The sequence below is a fragment of the Sinocyclocheilus grahami genome, unplaced genomic scaffold, assembly GCF_001515645.1.
Source record: "Sinocyclocheilus grahami isolate Dianchi unplaced genomic scaffold, SAMN03320097.WGS_v1.1 scaffold228.1, whole genome shotgun sequence".
In the NCBI taxonomy this organism is placed as follows: domain Eukaryota; kingdom Metazoa; phylum Chordata; class Actinopteri; order Cypriniformes; family Cyprinidae; genus Sinocyclocheilus; species Sinocyclocheilus grahami.
The window spans coordinates 363,091-376,651 of record NW_015505407.1 but is presented as its reverse complement, the minus strand read 5'-3'; the positions used below and the strand labels follow the sequence as shown (position 1 = coordinate 376,651).

The window sequence follows — 13,561 nt, the reverse complement described above, 5'->3', positions numbered from 1 at the left end:
AGATCGAACTACTCAATAAACATTTAAATAACATTCAGTAAACATACAGAACAGACTGCAAGAATGCTAAATTAGCAACATGTCTTTTTCATAAAGCGTTACTACAAGGTGTCCCCATTGGAAAATGATGCTTATAAACGTGTTTAAGCGATAAAAAAAAAAACAGACACAAAATACAACAGACCCAAGTTACAAAGTTCATAGCATGTCTGCTCTGCTGCAAATGTCGTTCTTAAAAAAACACAACTTTTATCACCCCCTGGTAACGTCTATATTTAGGAGTTGTCGTAAATCCAGATGGATTGATTGACAACTCCGACTGTCCCGCAGGCCCCGCCCCCTCGGCTCAACTGACCGTGCAGGAGAAACTTGTGTGCGAACTAAACTTAGTACATTTAGCTGAATTAAGATTTCTGTGACATAACGTATTATAAACACATCACGTTTTCACTTAAAGCACATTAATGCGCACATAATGACGCGAGAGGAGGACCTGTTGCGGATTGCTAAAAGACTAGACAAGATGGTGTCTAGAAATAACATGGTGAGATCCCAATTTTGACTCAACGCTTCACGCTGTTTGTTTGTGCGATCTCTGTGCATGCTGCTAATGAGTAACTCATTTAACCTTTCTTGCATGTGTATTTATGCTGTTTTAATAATATTTAATTCAGATACAGGCGTGCACAAGCGTTGTTTAATTTAGTTTCAAGTGTGAGAGACTAATGTGTGTGTAATAGGACTACAGAGACGCATTTGTGGCTACAGGTGTTGGCTGAGGATTGCGCAGATTTACTTTAGGTTTATTCAGGGCAGCGACAAGAACGAGGACGAAAGTGTGATCAGTATAGACAGTTTTGTTGACACCTTTTGTTCATTCTTAACAGCATGTATGCATTGTAGTAAATGGCACAAGGTCGTGGAGACGGTGTGTGCTTTTTGGCCGACACAAATACTTGCACGGGCACAGAATTTAAAGGGATAGTTCACACAAAAATGAAAATGAAACTTCTGCAATAATTTACTCCCCCTGATGTTGTTCCAGTATGACTTAGTACTTGCATTTTTGGAACACAAATGCAAAAATGCCTGAGAGTTTGCAGCAGTGACATTGAGTTATTCTAATGTAAAAAAAATAAAAATACATAAATAAAAAAAACCATTACTAAATATTAAGAACAAAATTAATACAATTATTATGCGATTAAATAATTGAAAAATACTAAAAGAATCATCTATCCCCCTGTCCGTGCAGGACGGAGCTCTAGATCTTCTGAGAGAATTGAAAGATTTCAACATGACACTGAAGCTGCTTCAGGTATGTCTGCTGGATCAGTTGTATTGACATACTTTATTGATTCCTTTAGGGAATTATACACACACAACACAATCAGTATGGACTGTGCAAAACAAAAAAAACATGTCAGAATAATATGGAGAGAATTATAATTAAAGTTAAATTTGAAATGTAATAGAGTGTTTTAAAATGATGATGTAAGAAAGACTTGCAAATAATTTAAAAGGTATGATACATCAAATAGATTAGTACATTTTGTTACATAAATGCAGCTGCTCTTGTTAACATCACAGTAGGTGGTTGTCTTGATACCTCATGCTTTTGTTTGTCTAACGTTCAAGATTTACTTTGTTCCAGGATACAAGAATTGGCATGTCTGTCAACGGAATAAGAAAACATTGCACAGACGAGGATGTTGTCAACTTGGCAAAGATCCTTATCAAAAACTGGAAGAAGCTTTTTACTGCCTCAATTCGGCGTGGCATGGAGGTGATCAGTTTGTGGCACTGCTGATGTGGTATGGAAGCCCAGGTTTCTTTGACAGTGGCCTTCAGCTCATCTGCATTTTTTGGTCTCTTGTTTCTCATTTTCCTCTTGACAATACCCCATAGATTCTCTATGGGGTTCAGGTCTGGTGAGTTTGCTGGCCAGTCAAGCACACCAACACCATGGTCATTTAACCAACTTTTGGTGCTTTTGGCAGTGTGGGCAGGTGCCAAATCCTGCTGGAAAATGAAATCAGCATCTTCAAAAAGCTGGTCAGCAGAAGAAATAATGAAGTGCTCTAAAATTTCTTGGTAAATGGGTGCAGTGATGTTAGTTTTCAAAAAACACAATGAACCAACACCAGCAGATGACATTGCACCCCAAATCATCACAGACTGTGGAAACTTAACACTGGACTTCAAGCAACTTGGGCTATGAGCTTCTCCACCCTTCCTCCAGACTCTAGGACCTTGGTTTCCAAATGAAATACAAAACTTGCTCTCATCTGAAAAGAGGACTTTGGACCACTGGGCAACAGTCCAGTTGTTCTTCTCCTTAGCCCAGGTAAGACGCCTCTGACGTTGTCTGTGGTTCAGGAGTGGCTTAACAAGAGGAATACGACAACTGTAGCCAAATTCCTTGACACGTCTGTGTGTGGTGGCTCTTGATGCCTTGCCCCAGCCTCAGTCCATTCCTTGTGAAGTTCACTCAAATTCTTGAATCGATTTTGCTTGACAATCCTCATAAGGCTGTGGTTCTCTCGGTTGGTTGTGCATCTTTTTCTTCCACACTTTTTCCTTCCACTCAACTTTCTGTTAACATGCTTGGATACAGCACTCTGTGAACAGCCAGCTTCTTTGGCAATGCATGTTTGTGGCTTACCCTCCTTGTGAAGGGTGTCAATGATTGTCTTCTGGATAACTGTCAGATCAGCAGTCTTCCCCATGATTGTGTAGCCTAGTGAACCAAACTGAGAGACCATTTTGAAGGCTCAGTAAACCTTTGCAGGTGTTTTGAGTTGATTAGCTGGTTGGCAGGTCACCATATTCTAATTTGTTGAGATAGTGAATTGGTGGGTTTTTGTTAAATGTGAGCCAAAATCATCACAATTAAAAGAACAAAAGACTTAAACTACTTCAGTCTGTGTGCACTGAATTTATATAATACACGAGTTTCACAATTTGAGTTGAATTACTGAAATAAAAGAATTTTTCCACGACATTCTAATTTGAGATGCACCTGTATATATATGTAAAACCAAAAATTATTCAGACACCAGGTATATTTTTTTTCTTTTTTTGCTAGTGGGTGCAGGACACTAGTTAATTTATGTAAGTGAGGATAGCAAAATAAATTAAACTGACATATTATGCTCAAAAATTATTCATACAGTGGACTACCAGTAAAATTGATAAAAATTTGGGACCAAAAATTATTCATACACTTTGACCTGACCATGTTTTGCTTAAGTGTTATCTGACATTATCAAGATGAATTTGTTCTGACACAGTGTAGTTCTTGTCATATTTTATTACCATTTTCTAAACTATAGTGAATAAACTGTGATAATATGTGAAATGTTGAAGGTGTCTGAATAAATTTTGGGTCGACTGTGTGTGTGTATATACAGTATATAAGTGTAAGTTTAAAAAGGTTCATTTAAAAAAGGTTCATAATGCGTCATTTTTATCATGTCATTCACATATGTAGTATAATATGGTCTGGCTTAAAATGTTATGTTTTTATGCATTTATGCCTTTTTGTCTTTGTCAGAATCAGCCCAAAACCAAAAGTCTGAGAGGTCGAATGAGGTGAAGAATGGCAAACATCCAAGCAAGCCATCAGGGTCACCCAACAGGACCTTGCCTGAGAGAGAGTCCAGGTATGTTTGCTGATAACAGGGTAAAACATGGAAGTATTCCAGACACAGCTTATGTACAGTGTAATTGAATGCTTTGGAAATCTCTTCCTTTAAACATACCAGAGGGTGGCCTATTTTTTTTATACTAACATTGATTTTGCAAAAGAGGAAGTGAGTAAAGACTTGTTGTTTGCGTAATGAAGTATAACCTGTTTATCTCGTCAGTCCACGAAGGTCGACAATGGAAATTAAACCAGACATAAACTCTAACAAGAAACTCGATGAAAAACACAGAAGACAGAAACCCGAAGCAGAGCTCGGGAATGAAAAACGAGAAAGTGAGCAGAAAAAAGAGAAACAATCTATTAACAATAAAAAGGAGCGAGAGAGGTGAGAAGCCCAGTGCTTTATAAAGCCCCTCTGTCCCTGCAAAACTGTGCCATTAGATTGAGGAGTTTTATGTGCATTCTGTTTAGGAAAGATGCATTGAACAGTGATCATCTTCTTTCCCCAATGACGCATTCATCTCCACCCCCCAAGTGTTCTCCTGCTGGGGAAGTGAAGAGGGAGAGGTTAGGGCTTGTGCATGCGGTTGAAGCATGTGACTGGTTAGGAGGAACCACTTATACCACATAACAAAACGTGCAGCCATTTCTGATTATGCACTTTTTCTGCAACTGTGTGGTTCTTCTGTAGGTGGAATTTAAGAATTGGCTTTTCAATTAATGTCCAACAGGATGTTGAATTAAATTTAAATTAGACAGGAAGTGGAATTTACTACATTAAAAACAATCAACATAGTCACACAACGGAGGAATTTCATTGGTTACACAACAAAACAAAAATAATTGCAACATAAATTTTTGACTAACGTCTTTTTTTCACTGAATTGTAAAATACATGTTTATGTTAACTGATTAGACATTCACTATAGTTAAGAAGTTTGGGCTGAGTAAGATTTTTTAAAAGTTTTTGAAGAAAGTCTCTTATGCTCTATATTTGCAATATATATTTTTTGTAACATTATAAATGTCTTTACTGTCACCTGATTAATTTAATGCATCCTTTCTGATTAAAACTATTAATTTCTTTAAAAAAAAAAAATTCTTACTGACCCCAAAGTTTGAAAGGTAGTGTATTTCTCCAAACCTATAGCTAAATACTTGAAACATTACACTACACATGAATTTCTATCTGCCTTAGATTCAATTTGACCTGCATTTCTGCATCATGTTTGCTACATCAATTCAAATTCAGGAATTAACTCAAAAAGTTGTTCTCAGTTCTGAATGGTGCATGACTCTGGTGCCATGATTTCTTTTGGTGCTCTGGTTGTCCAGGGTACAAGTGGAAACAGTAATGTAAGATGAATTTTTATTTTTGTTTAGGAAAGATGCTCCTGTTGATTTTTTCCCTCCTGCTTCAATCAATTCCCACCCTCCTCTAAGACGATCATCAATAGATGCAAAGAAAGAGAGGTCAGAGCGTTTTGCATACATAAACATGTGTCAGTTAAAAACATTTCATTGAAGTGCAAATGGTTTTGTTTTCTGATGTAGTCTATTGGGTATATTGCATATTACCAACAGTTAAAAAGTTTGGGTCAGTACATTTTTTTAAAAATAAATTAATGCTTTTATTCAGTAAGGACACATTAAATTGATCAAAAATGACAGTAAAGACATACAATTATTATATTTTATAACCCTGAATAAAAAGTATCACAGTTTTCATATTAAGCAGCAAAACTGTTTTCAATATTTATAGTAATGAAAAATATCTCTTGAGCACTAAATCAGCATATTAGAATGATTTCTGAATGATCATGTGACACTGAAGACTGGAGTAATGATGCTGAAAATTCAGTTTTGTCATCACAGGAATAAATTATATTTTAAAATTATATTGAAATGATCAAATAAATGCAGCCTTGATGAGCATAACAGACTGCTTTAATAAACATTTAAATAATCTTTCCAACAACAAACTGTTAACAGTAGTGTATATCAAGTTTTAATGCTGAATTTGGATGTTTGTATCTCTTGTACAGAAAAGACACTCAGGGTTCTTTACAGTCTCCTCCTCTTCAGTCTCATCCTCATAAACGTCCCTTCATAGATGGAAAGAAAGAAAGGTTGGACATTGTGCTAGAAGTGCATGCACTGTGTGACGTGAAAACATCTGCTTTTATATTGCAATCTCCTTCATGTTGAATCAACATTTCAATGGGACTTGCTTATTTTCATGCAGGAGAGATGCACCTTATCCTCTTTTTCCTCTTCATCATCACCCTCATCCTCCACTTCCTCCTCCTCCTATTCCTATCCCTAAGCGTTCATCAGACATGAAGAAAGAAATGTCAGGGATTACACTCAAGAATGTGTTAAGAATCTGTATTATTTATAATAACTGAAGTCATTAGCTAACATAAGGAGTCACCACCAAATATCTTATCTTCACAGGAAAGATCCTCCTGAAACTTTACCACCTCCTCCTATTCTTTCTTCTCCTCCTCCTCCCAAACGACTATCAATAGAAGAGCCCAAAGAAAGGTCTGAGCACCTTTGAGTTCAAGATCATTGTCCTCTTTTGTGATTAAGAGGGTTTGTCAGTGAATAGAAAAGCACAGTATAATAACCTATTATTGCTGTAGTTTTGTTTTGTTTGGCAAAATAGCAGTTATTGCTCTAAATTATTCAGCATTCAATTGATAGAAAATTATAAATGATAAATTTTGGTTCACTAGATGACCTAGTATCACAACATGTGCTTCAAGTTTCTCTTTGTAATGCCACATTTAAATTGTATATTTGTTGCCTAGGGCAAAAAAAGCACCTGATCCGAATGCCCCTCTTCCTCCTTTACCTTTTCATCTACATCCTCCTCAGAAACGTGAGATGAAGAAAGAGAGGTTGGTGTTGTCTTTTTGAGTAAACAAAGTACTGCCAATCTTTCAGTCCCAGCAGCATCATTTTAGCGTAACTCTGTGTTCTAACTATGCACAATGTTCCTTGTCACATAAATAATCAGTGACTTTCTTTGCTTAGAAAAGAAACCGCTGAACCCGGTGCTCCTCTCCATCTTCAGCCTCCTACACCTACAAAACGTCCCTCATTAGACACAAAGAAAGACAAAGAGAAAGAAAGGTTAGGGTCAGGCAAACTGAAAAGCATGTTGATATTAAAAGCTGTGCATCTGTGTTTTTACTTAATTTCTTTATCATCTGAAAAATAACAAAAGCTGTTTCACTTTAGGAAAGACACATCAGACCCAAAGCGACAGACCTCTGAACACAATGAGAAAGATAGGTCAGAAGCATGATGAATACTAACCCTTGGATAAGGCCATTGTTGAGTGAAATACAGAGTTCTGGCATGAAACTCCTAGATGGCGCAGTCCGATAGGTCTAACTCAATCTGACCTAATGACATCATCACATGGCACAGGTTCTCCTGTATCGGTAGCCAATGAGCTCGCTGCTCAACATTCAAATATATGACTAGTGCTTGCCGTAGCAGTTGCAGCTTGCTTCAGAAACCCTCCACTAGGGCTGTACGATAAATCGAAATGGAATCGAAATCGCGATTAGACCGAAGCTGCGATTGTCATGCATATCTTTCAGTGAAGCACAACTCTGTGATCAGCAGTAAATCTCCATCCGAAGGCCAGAGGGTGCTCTCGCGCTGAAACTCCAAATATGCCTCGCAGAAGAATCCCAGGAAATGCCTGTAGCTGGATAAACAGAAGATTTAACTGTTTTTATTGATTCAACGTGACTAATAAACACACGATTATGACAAAATATGGTTTATCTGAGTTCTTATTATTATAATTTTCATTAAAATAAAGTATATTTATAATGCAGTGCTTTTATCACCGCTTAGAATACTATGAAATATGTTGCGTGCCTTATTTTGTGTAAGAAGCCACATCATCTCACAGAAGGATTTGATTCAAACACTCGACTGACATTATGAAGTGAGTTTGGAATAAAAACATCTTATTAAATGTGGTATTTTTACATGCTTTCAGATAGAGCAGCATTTACTACACAGAGCCGTAGTTCACTGAGAAGCTATGCAAACAGCTGTCATTATCACGAACGATTTCTTCGATTTCATAATCGTGCAATAATATCATCTGTGAATTTTTTTTTGTTTGTTGTTTTTTTTTTGCATCACTTGTCCGTGAACTACGGCTCTGTGTAGTAAATGCTGCTCCGTCTGAAAGCACGTGATGAAGATTTACTGCTGATTACAGAACCGGCTTTACTGACAAAATGCGCATGACAATCGCATTTGATTTATCGTGCAGCCCTACCCTCCACCTTCCCCAGCTCCACCTGTATAGATCTGCTACGAGGTGATTCATGACCACAAAATCCATTCATATGATAAATCAAGAAATCACAAAAATAACATTGTTATACAGATAATACATAATACTATTGAGATTTTAATTGTAAAAAGTACAATTTAAGTCTGTTGTTTTAGTCCATGACTTTCACACTAAATGTTATTTATAAATTATATTAAATTTAACCCTCATGTTTTGTACTGGTCATTTTAACCCAGAGGGTTTTCTTTTTCCCAAAAATGCTAGTTAATGTTATCGCATTGGACTAAACCTTACTGACTTTGCATACATGGGGTATAACTTCCTCCCCAAAACCTATATTTTTGTACTTTTGGGGGGTATTTTTTCCTTTCCTCACCTTGTGGTGTTCCTTGTCAAAAATGATTGGCCTACAAAAAAATTACACAAATTTCTCATGCTATATTAATACCAAATAATGTTTTTGTTTTTTTTTCAAAGAAAAAAGTTGACAAAGTTTAGATCCAAGATTTACAATCAAGTTTTAAAAGGCTGGTAATTTTTGACCAGGAACAAAGGATTTTCAACACTGACCAGGTTTAAAGCTGGAATACACTACAAAACTTTTTTAAAAAGTTGATTTGATAAGGCATCATATAGTTGCCGACTTTGTAAATGGTTACAGAGGAAAAACTCGAAATCATACACTAAACGACTGAGGATCACATACATTACCAGACCTTCAAGTCGTTCCAAAGACAACAAACTTATGCAGAAAAATGTGCCTTATTGCAAGGAGGTGTATGAAAAATTAAAAAAATATGTATACTAAATTCTCCATCATACTCCATCATACATAACGTGATTTTCTGTGATCTATCAACTCCGACTGACCAAATCTGCAGACTTTTGGCATCTAGAGTTCACTCCTCCAGACTGTAAATCGGGGCATAAATCTGCACAAAAGTCATGTAGTGTAATCCAAGGGTTATTTCATGTATATTTGCAGCAGCAATATTTCTTACATGCTCACAGCAGCATGTTGTGGATGTATTGGCAGTAGCAAATCTCGGTACTTGCTCTGCCGCAGCAGCAGCAGCGTAGCAGATCTATTCCGCCAAGACCAAATACATTGTCATGTACATTACCATGCCAATCCCTCCGAGAGTTGTCATGACAGAACTATAATTTGAATTTAATTTGAAGTCTTTGTGGTGATATTAATTGGTCACCATTCCATAGCACTGAGACAATGCTTCTTTTTCAGAAAAGACACAAGAGACAGTAAACCACTCAAAAGACCATCAATGAAGATCAAGATTGAGAGGTTCAAATAAATGTTTTGCAACAGAGTGAAGGCAACAGAAGTGCATGCATAATTCCTCATTTGTCTTGGGAGTTTGAGGATGGTGGCGATTTGCAAGACTCCTGGTTTCTTTGTGTTCATTAAAACAATACAAATTGTCACCTTTATTCCCAATTCTACTTTTATTTCTAGAAAAGACTCCACAGATTCCAAAAAGCTCCATTCTAGAAAGCTCAGCTTGGATGGACGGAGAGACAGGTCTGCTCATGCATCACTCACCATTAAAAATGCTGAAAAGATGTATGATATTTTCAGGCATTTGTGTTTTACACTTTCACTGCAGTAAGGACTCTACCGACTCCAAGTCAAGCCATCACCTTTTGAAACGACAATCAAGTGAACTTAAATTGGAGAGGTAACCTGTGATAGTAATGCAGCTGGTTTTGTAATGCAACAGTAAAGTATTTAAACTTACTGTTCTTTTTACAAAAATGCATCTCATTCATGTTCACCACAGGATGTTTACTATAAACTCTCATGTCTTATTTCTCCAGGAGAGATTCTACTAACTCAAGGTCTGGCAGCTCACCTCGGGCCAAGAAATCTAGTGAAAGGCAAGAACTAAAATTACAGTAGCCTCATTTAGCTGTGACCAGCATGCCGTATAGCTTTATTAATCTTCAGGGAGTTCTTTGCCAATGGTGGCATTATGTTCTCACTCTCATCCTTTTGGATGGGCTCAAATATACTTAAAATTCTGCCAGCTCAGTGTCCCCGTTGTAATACACCACAAAATCCATTCATATGATAAATCAAGAAATCACAAAAATAACATTGTTATACAGATAATACATAATACTATTGAGATTTTAATTGTAAAAAGTACAATTTAAGTCTGTTGTTTTAGTCCATGACTTTCACACTAAATGTTATTTATAAATTATATTAAATTTAACCCTCATGTTTTGTACTGGTCATTTTAACCCAGAGGGTTTTCTTTTTCCCAAAAATGCTAGTTAATGTTATCGCATTGGACTAAACCTTACTGACTTTGCATACATGGGGTATAACTTCCTCCCCAAAACCTATATTTTTGTACTTTTGGGGGGTATTTTTTCCTTTCCTCACCTTGTGGTGTTCCTTGTCAAAAATGATTGGCCTACAAAAAAATTACACAAATTTCTCATGCTATATTAATACCAAATAATGTTTTTGTTTTTTTTTCAAAGAAAAAAGTTGACAAAGTTTAGATCCAAGATTTACAATCAAGTTTTAAAAGGCTGGTAATTTTTGACCAGGAACAAAGGATTTTCAACACTGACCAGGTTTAAAGCTGGAATACACTAAAAAACTTTTTTAAAAAGTTGATTTGATAAGGCATCATATAGTTGCCAACTTTGTAAATGGTTACAGAGGAAAAACTCGAAATCATACACTAAACGACTGAGGATCACATACATTACCAGACCTTCAAGTCGTTCCAAAGACAACAAACTTATGCAGAAAAATGTGCCTTATTGCAAGGAGGTGTATGAAAAATTAAAAAAATATGTATACTAAATTCTCCATCATACTCCCATCATACATAACGTGATTTTCTGTGATCTATCAACTCCGACTGACCAAATCTGCAGACTTTTGGCATCTAGAGTTCACTCCTCCAGACTGTAAATCGGGGCATAAATCTGCACAAAAGTCATGTAGTGTAATCCAGCTTCAAGTTTAAATGAAATAGAATTCTCATTTCCTATTGTCACATGGACATTTAGAGAACTAAAGACTCCTTCCTGTATTCCACATACAGCAAGAGTAAACCAGAGACACCAAGGACGCCCACAACACCCACAAGCCCCCTTTCCCCGTCGTTGAGCTCCGGTGTGGGTCCTTTATCTCCTCACCTGCAAACCGGGGATCCTATCAGGGACAAATGCATCGAAATGGTGACCGCTGCTCTACGTACAGATGGTACATAAAATATAATGACAAACACTTGACACTCACACAGACATGCTGACATATATGGTTTTGATGCCCATTATTGCACAGATGATACTCACAATATGCTTTTTCTCTTAGATGACTACAAAGACTATGGGGCAAACTGTGAGGGCATGGCGGCAGAAATTGAGGATCATATCCTTAGTAAACATATGTGTTGACTAAGTCAAACTAAGTGCAGAATCCTCTTGAAAATATTGTTTAATGTTTGCAAAGTGATCTCCTTAACAGTCTTCCTCTGGCTACATATCTACCAGGAGATAAAAGCCACAGACATGAAATACAAGAACAGAGTTCGCAGCCGCATAAGTAATCTCAAAGATCACAAAAATCCCAATCTGCGTAAAAATGTCTTAGCTGGAGCCATCGAGTTGAGTCGCATCGCCGTCATGACTGCTGAGGTGAACTGCACATTTTGGACCTCTTAAATAATTGAATTTAATTAAAAAAATTATGCATTACAGGTTAAAATGTGTTATTCAGCAAAAATTCCTCCTGATTTCTGAAAAACAAGTTTGTTCTCAAAATCTAAGTTTGTCTTTACAGGCATTATTATACTGCAGTTTTTTAAATCACTGTTTATGTTTTCCAGTAAAAATATCCAGAATTCCTTAAAAAAAAATTAAAATATAATAATAAATATAAAATGTAAATATAATTTTGTAAGAGTTGTTTTCAGAGAATATACGCTACTTTTTTTTGCATGATTTTAATGGATTCTTGAAAGTATTAATTTTACCTGCCCTCAAATTTTTATCTTAAAATTAAGTTAGGTATTTCCCCAAAATGGTATTATATTTATGCTTAAAACAATAAAACCAGTGTTTTAAGATATTGTTATATAAATATTTGTTTACAATGCAATGTTAGCCTTTGAAATTAAATGTTGTCAAACAGATATTTTCCATTCAGAAAGATGATATATCTGAAGTCAATGCATGATCTACTGTTTATAAATAACAGTATGCTCTTGCTGTTGTAGGAGATGGCTAGTGATGAGCTGAAACTGTTGAGGAATGTGTTGACCCAGGAGGCCATTCGAGAACATCAAATGGCAAAGACTGGAGGAACCTCCACTGACCTGCTGCAGTGTGGCAAATGCAAGAAGAAAAACTGCACCTACAACCAGGTACATCAGTGAAACTTATTTTAGGATTATTAGCTTTAGATATGTATAGTGCATAAGAACCTAGTAGAATGACTAGTCATAGTCTGAGTAATGCACTTTTTAAAAAGGTTTTTAAAGTTGTCCTTTTGGAGAACCTTTGAAATTGAGAGTCCTCTTGAGCAGATTTTACAAAGAACCCGCTTGAACCATTAAATGAGCCTGTGGTCATTTAAAGAAAATTCTTATTAAAAAGTTCCCTTGTAACAAGAGCTCTCTCTTATTGAAGGAAAATTAAATGTGCTAATGAACTAATACCTGCTTCCATCATTGTTTCTTTCATTTCTTGTGAAAATAAATATACCGATAAATGTTTTGTACATTCACAGGTGCAAACCCGCAGTGCTGATGAGCCAATGACCACCTTTGTGTTGTGCAATGAATGTGGTAATCGCTGGAAGGTCAGAAAATTATGTTTTATCTTATGTATTTGCTATGTACGGTATTTATAAACAAAGCATTGTACAGTAGAACAATGTAAGTAACACAAGTGCCTTTTTTTCTAGTTCTGCTAACCTGACGCAAGAACTCCAAGAACAATGACCATGTAGGATTCCTCCTTTTTTTTTGGAAGATAAAGTAATATAATGTTCTATTCTACCAGCAAATGGCCCTAAATTTATAATATGTAAATTAAATCTTTAACTTTTACAGAGGAACACAGCATTGCAAAGAATGTGTTCTGTTTATTCATAATTGAAGTGAAAGTTCATTACTAAGGAAATGTAAATCTGTTTAAATGGTACGCTTTTATACTGTTTTTAAAATGGCAGAATTATTTTTTTTACTTGATTAATCAGTTTATTATACAGAATCTTATTGGAATCAGATGTTAAAAAAACAAAGAATGAAATTTGAATTTGAAAATTTAACGTAATTTATGAAGAGAATCCTGCTCTATCTCAGATGTAGCAGCTATATATTACAACACAAATAATTCTTTTAAATGCATGTATTTTTATTTTTTAATAATGTTAATAAAATAAAATATTGTAGAGGGAAAAAAATGCAAAAACTTGGTTTACTTCAAATAATAAATGTAATATTGCTTTGAATAAATTGTTATATTGATTTTTTGGTAGTATTTTTGCATAAAAGCATAGGACCGTTCAGGCACAGGTCATTGTTGTCCAA

The 13,561-nt window shown here is 35.9% G+C and overlaps 1 protein-coding gene across 16 annotated transcripts; it reads left to right on the top strand.

Annotated features, from left to right (window-relative positions):
* Window positions 1-320: 320 nt before the first annotated feature.
* tcea3 (transcription elongation factor A (SII), 3) lies at window positions 321-13,002 on the top strand. Of its 16 annotated transcripts, XM_016288024.1 has the most exons (23): window positions 321-544; window positions 1,256-1,318; window positions 1,655-1,758; window positions 3,555-3,665; window positions 3,870-4,034; window positions 4,121-4,216; window positions 5,033-5,122; window positions 5,695-5,778; window positions 5,895-6,002; window positions 6,107-6,196; window positions 6,466-6,555; window positions 6,692-6,790; window positions 6,899-6,952; window positions 9,226-9,285; window positions 9,457-9,522; window positions 9,608-9,679; window positions 9,819-9,878; window positions 11,069-11,229; window positions 11,341-11,397; window positions 11,509-11,663; window positions 12,245-12,391; window positions 12,757-12,828; window positions 12,934-13,002. In XM_016288024.1, the coding sequence occupies exons 1-23, from the start codon at window positions 476-478 to the stop codon at window positions 12,940-12,942; spliced, it is 2,082 nt and encodes a 693-aa protein (XP_016143510.1). In that variant the 5' UTR covers window positions 321-475; the 3' UTR covers window positions 12,943-13,002. The 16 variants fall into 16 exon arrangements, with proteins under 16 accessions (XP_016143510.1, XP_016143511.1, XP_016143512.1 ...); XM_016288025.1 differs by lacking the exon at window positions 4,121-4,216; XM_016288026.1 differs by lacking the exon at window positions 5,895-6,002.
* Window positions 13,003-13,561: the final 559 nt, after the last annotated feature.

Bases quoted from the DNA above. Each gene is read 5' to 3' on its own strand.
- tcea3 (XM_016288024.1), top strand. From the start codon at position 476: ATGACGCGAGAGGAGGACCTGTTGCGGATTGCTAAAAGACTAGACAAG. The intron at 5,123-5,694 runs GTCAGAGCGTTT...TCTCTTGTACAG, and splicing joins ATAGATGCAAAGAAAGAGAG to AAAAGACACTCAGGGTTCTT. The intron at 6,197-6,465 runs GTCTGAGCACCT...TTTGTTGCCTAG, and splicing joins ATAGAAGAGCCCAAAGAAAG to GGCAAAAAAAGCACCTGATC.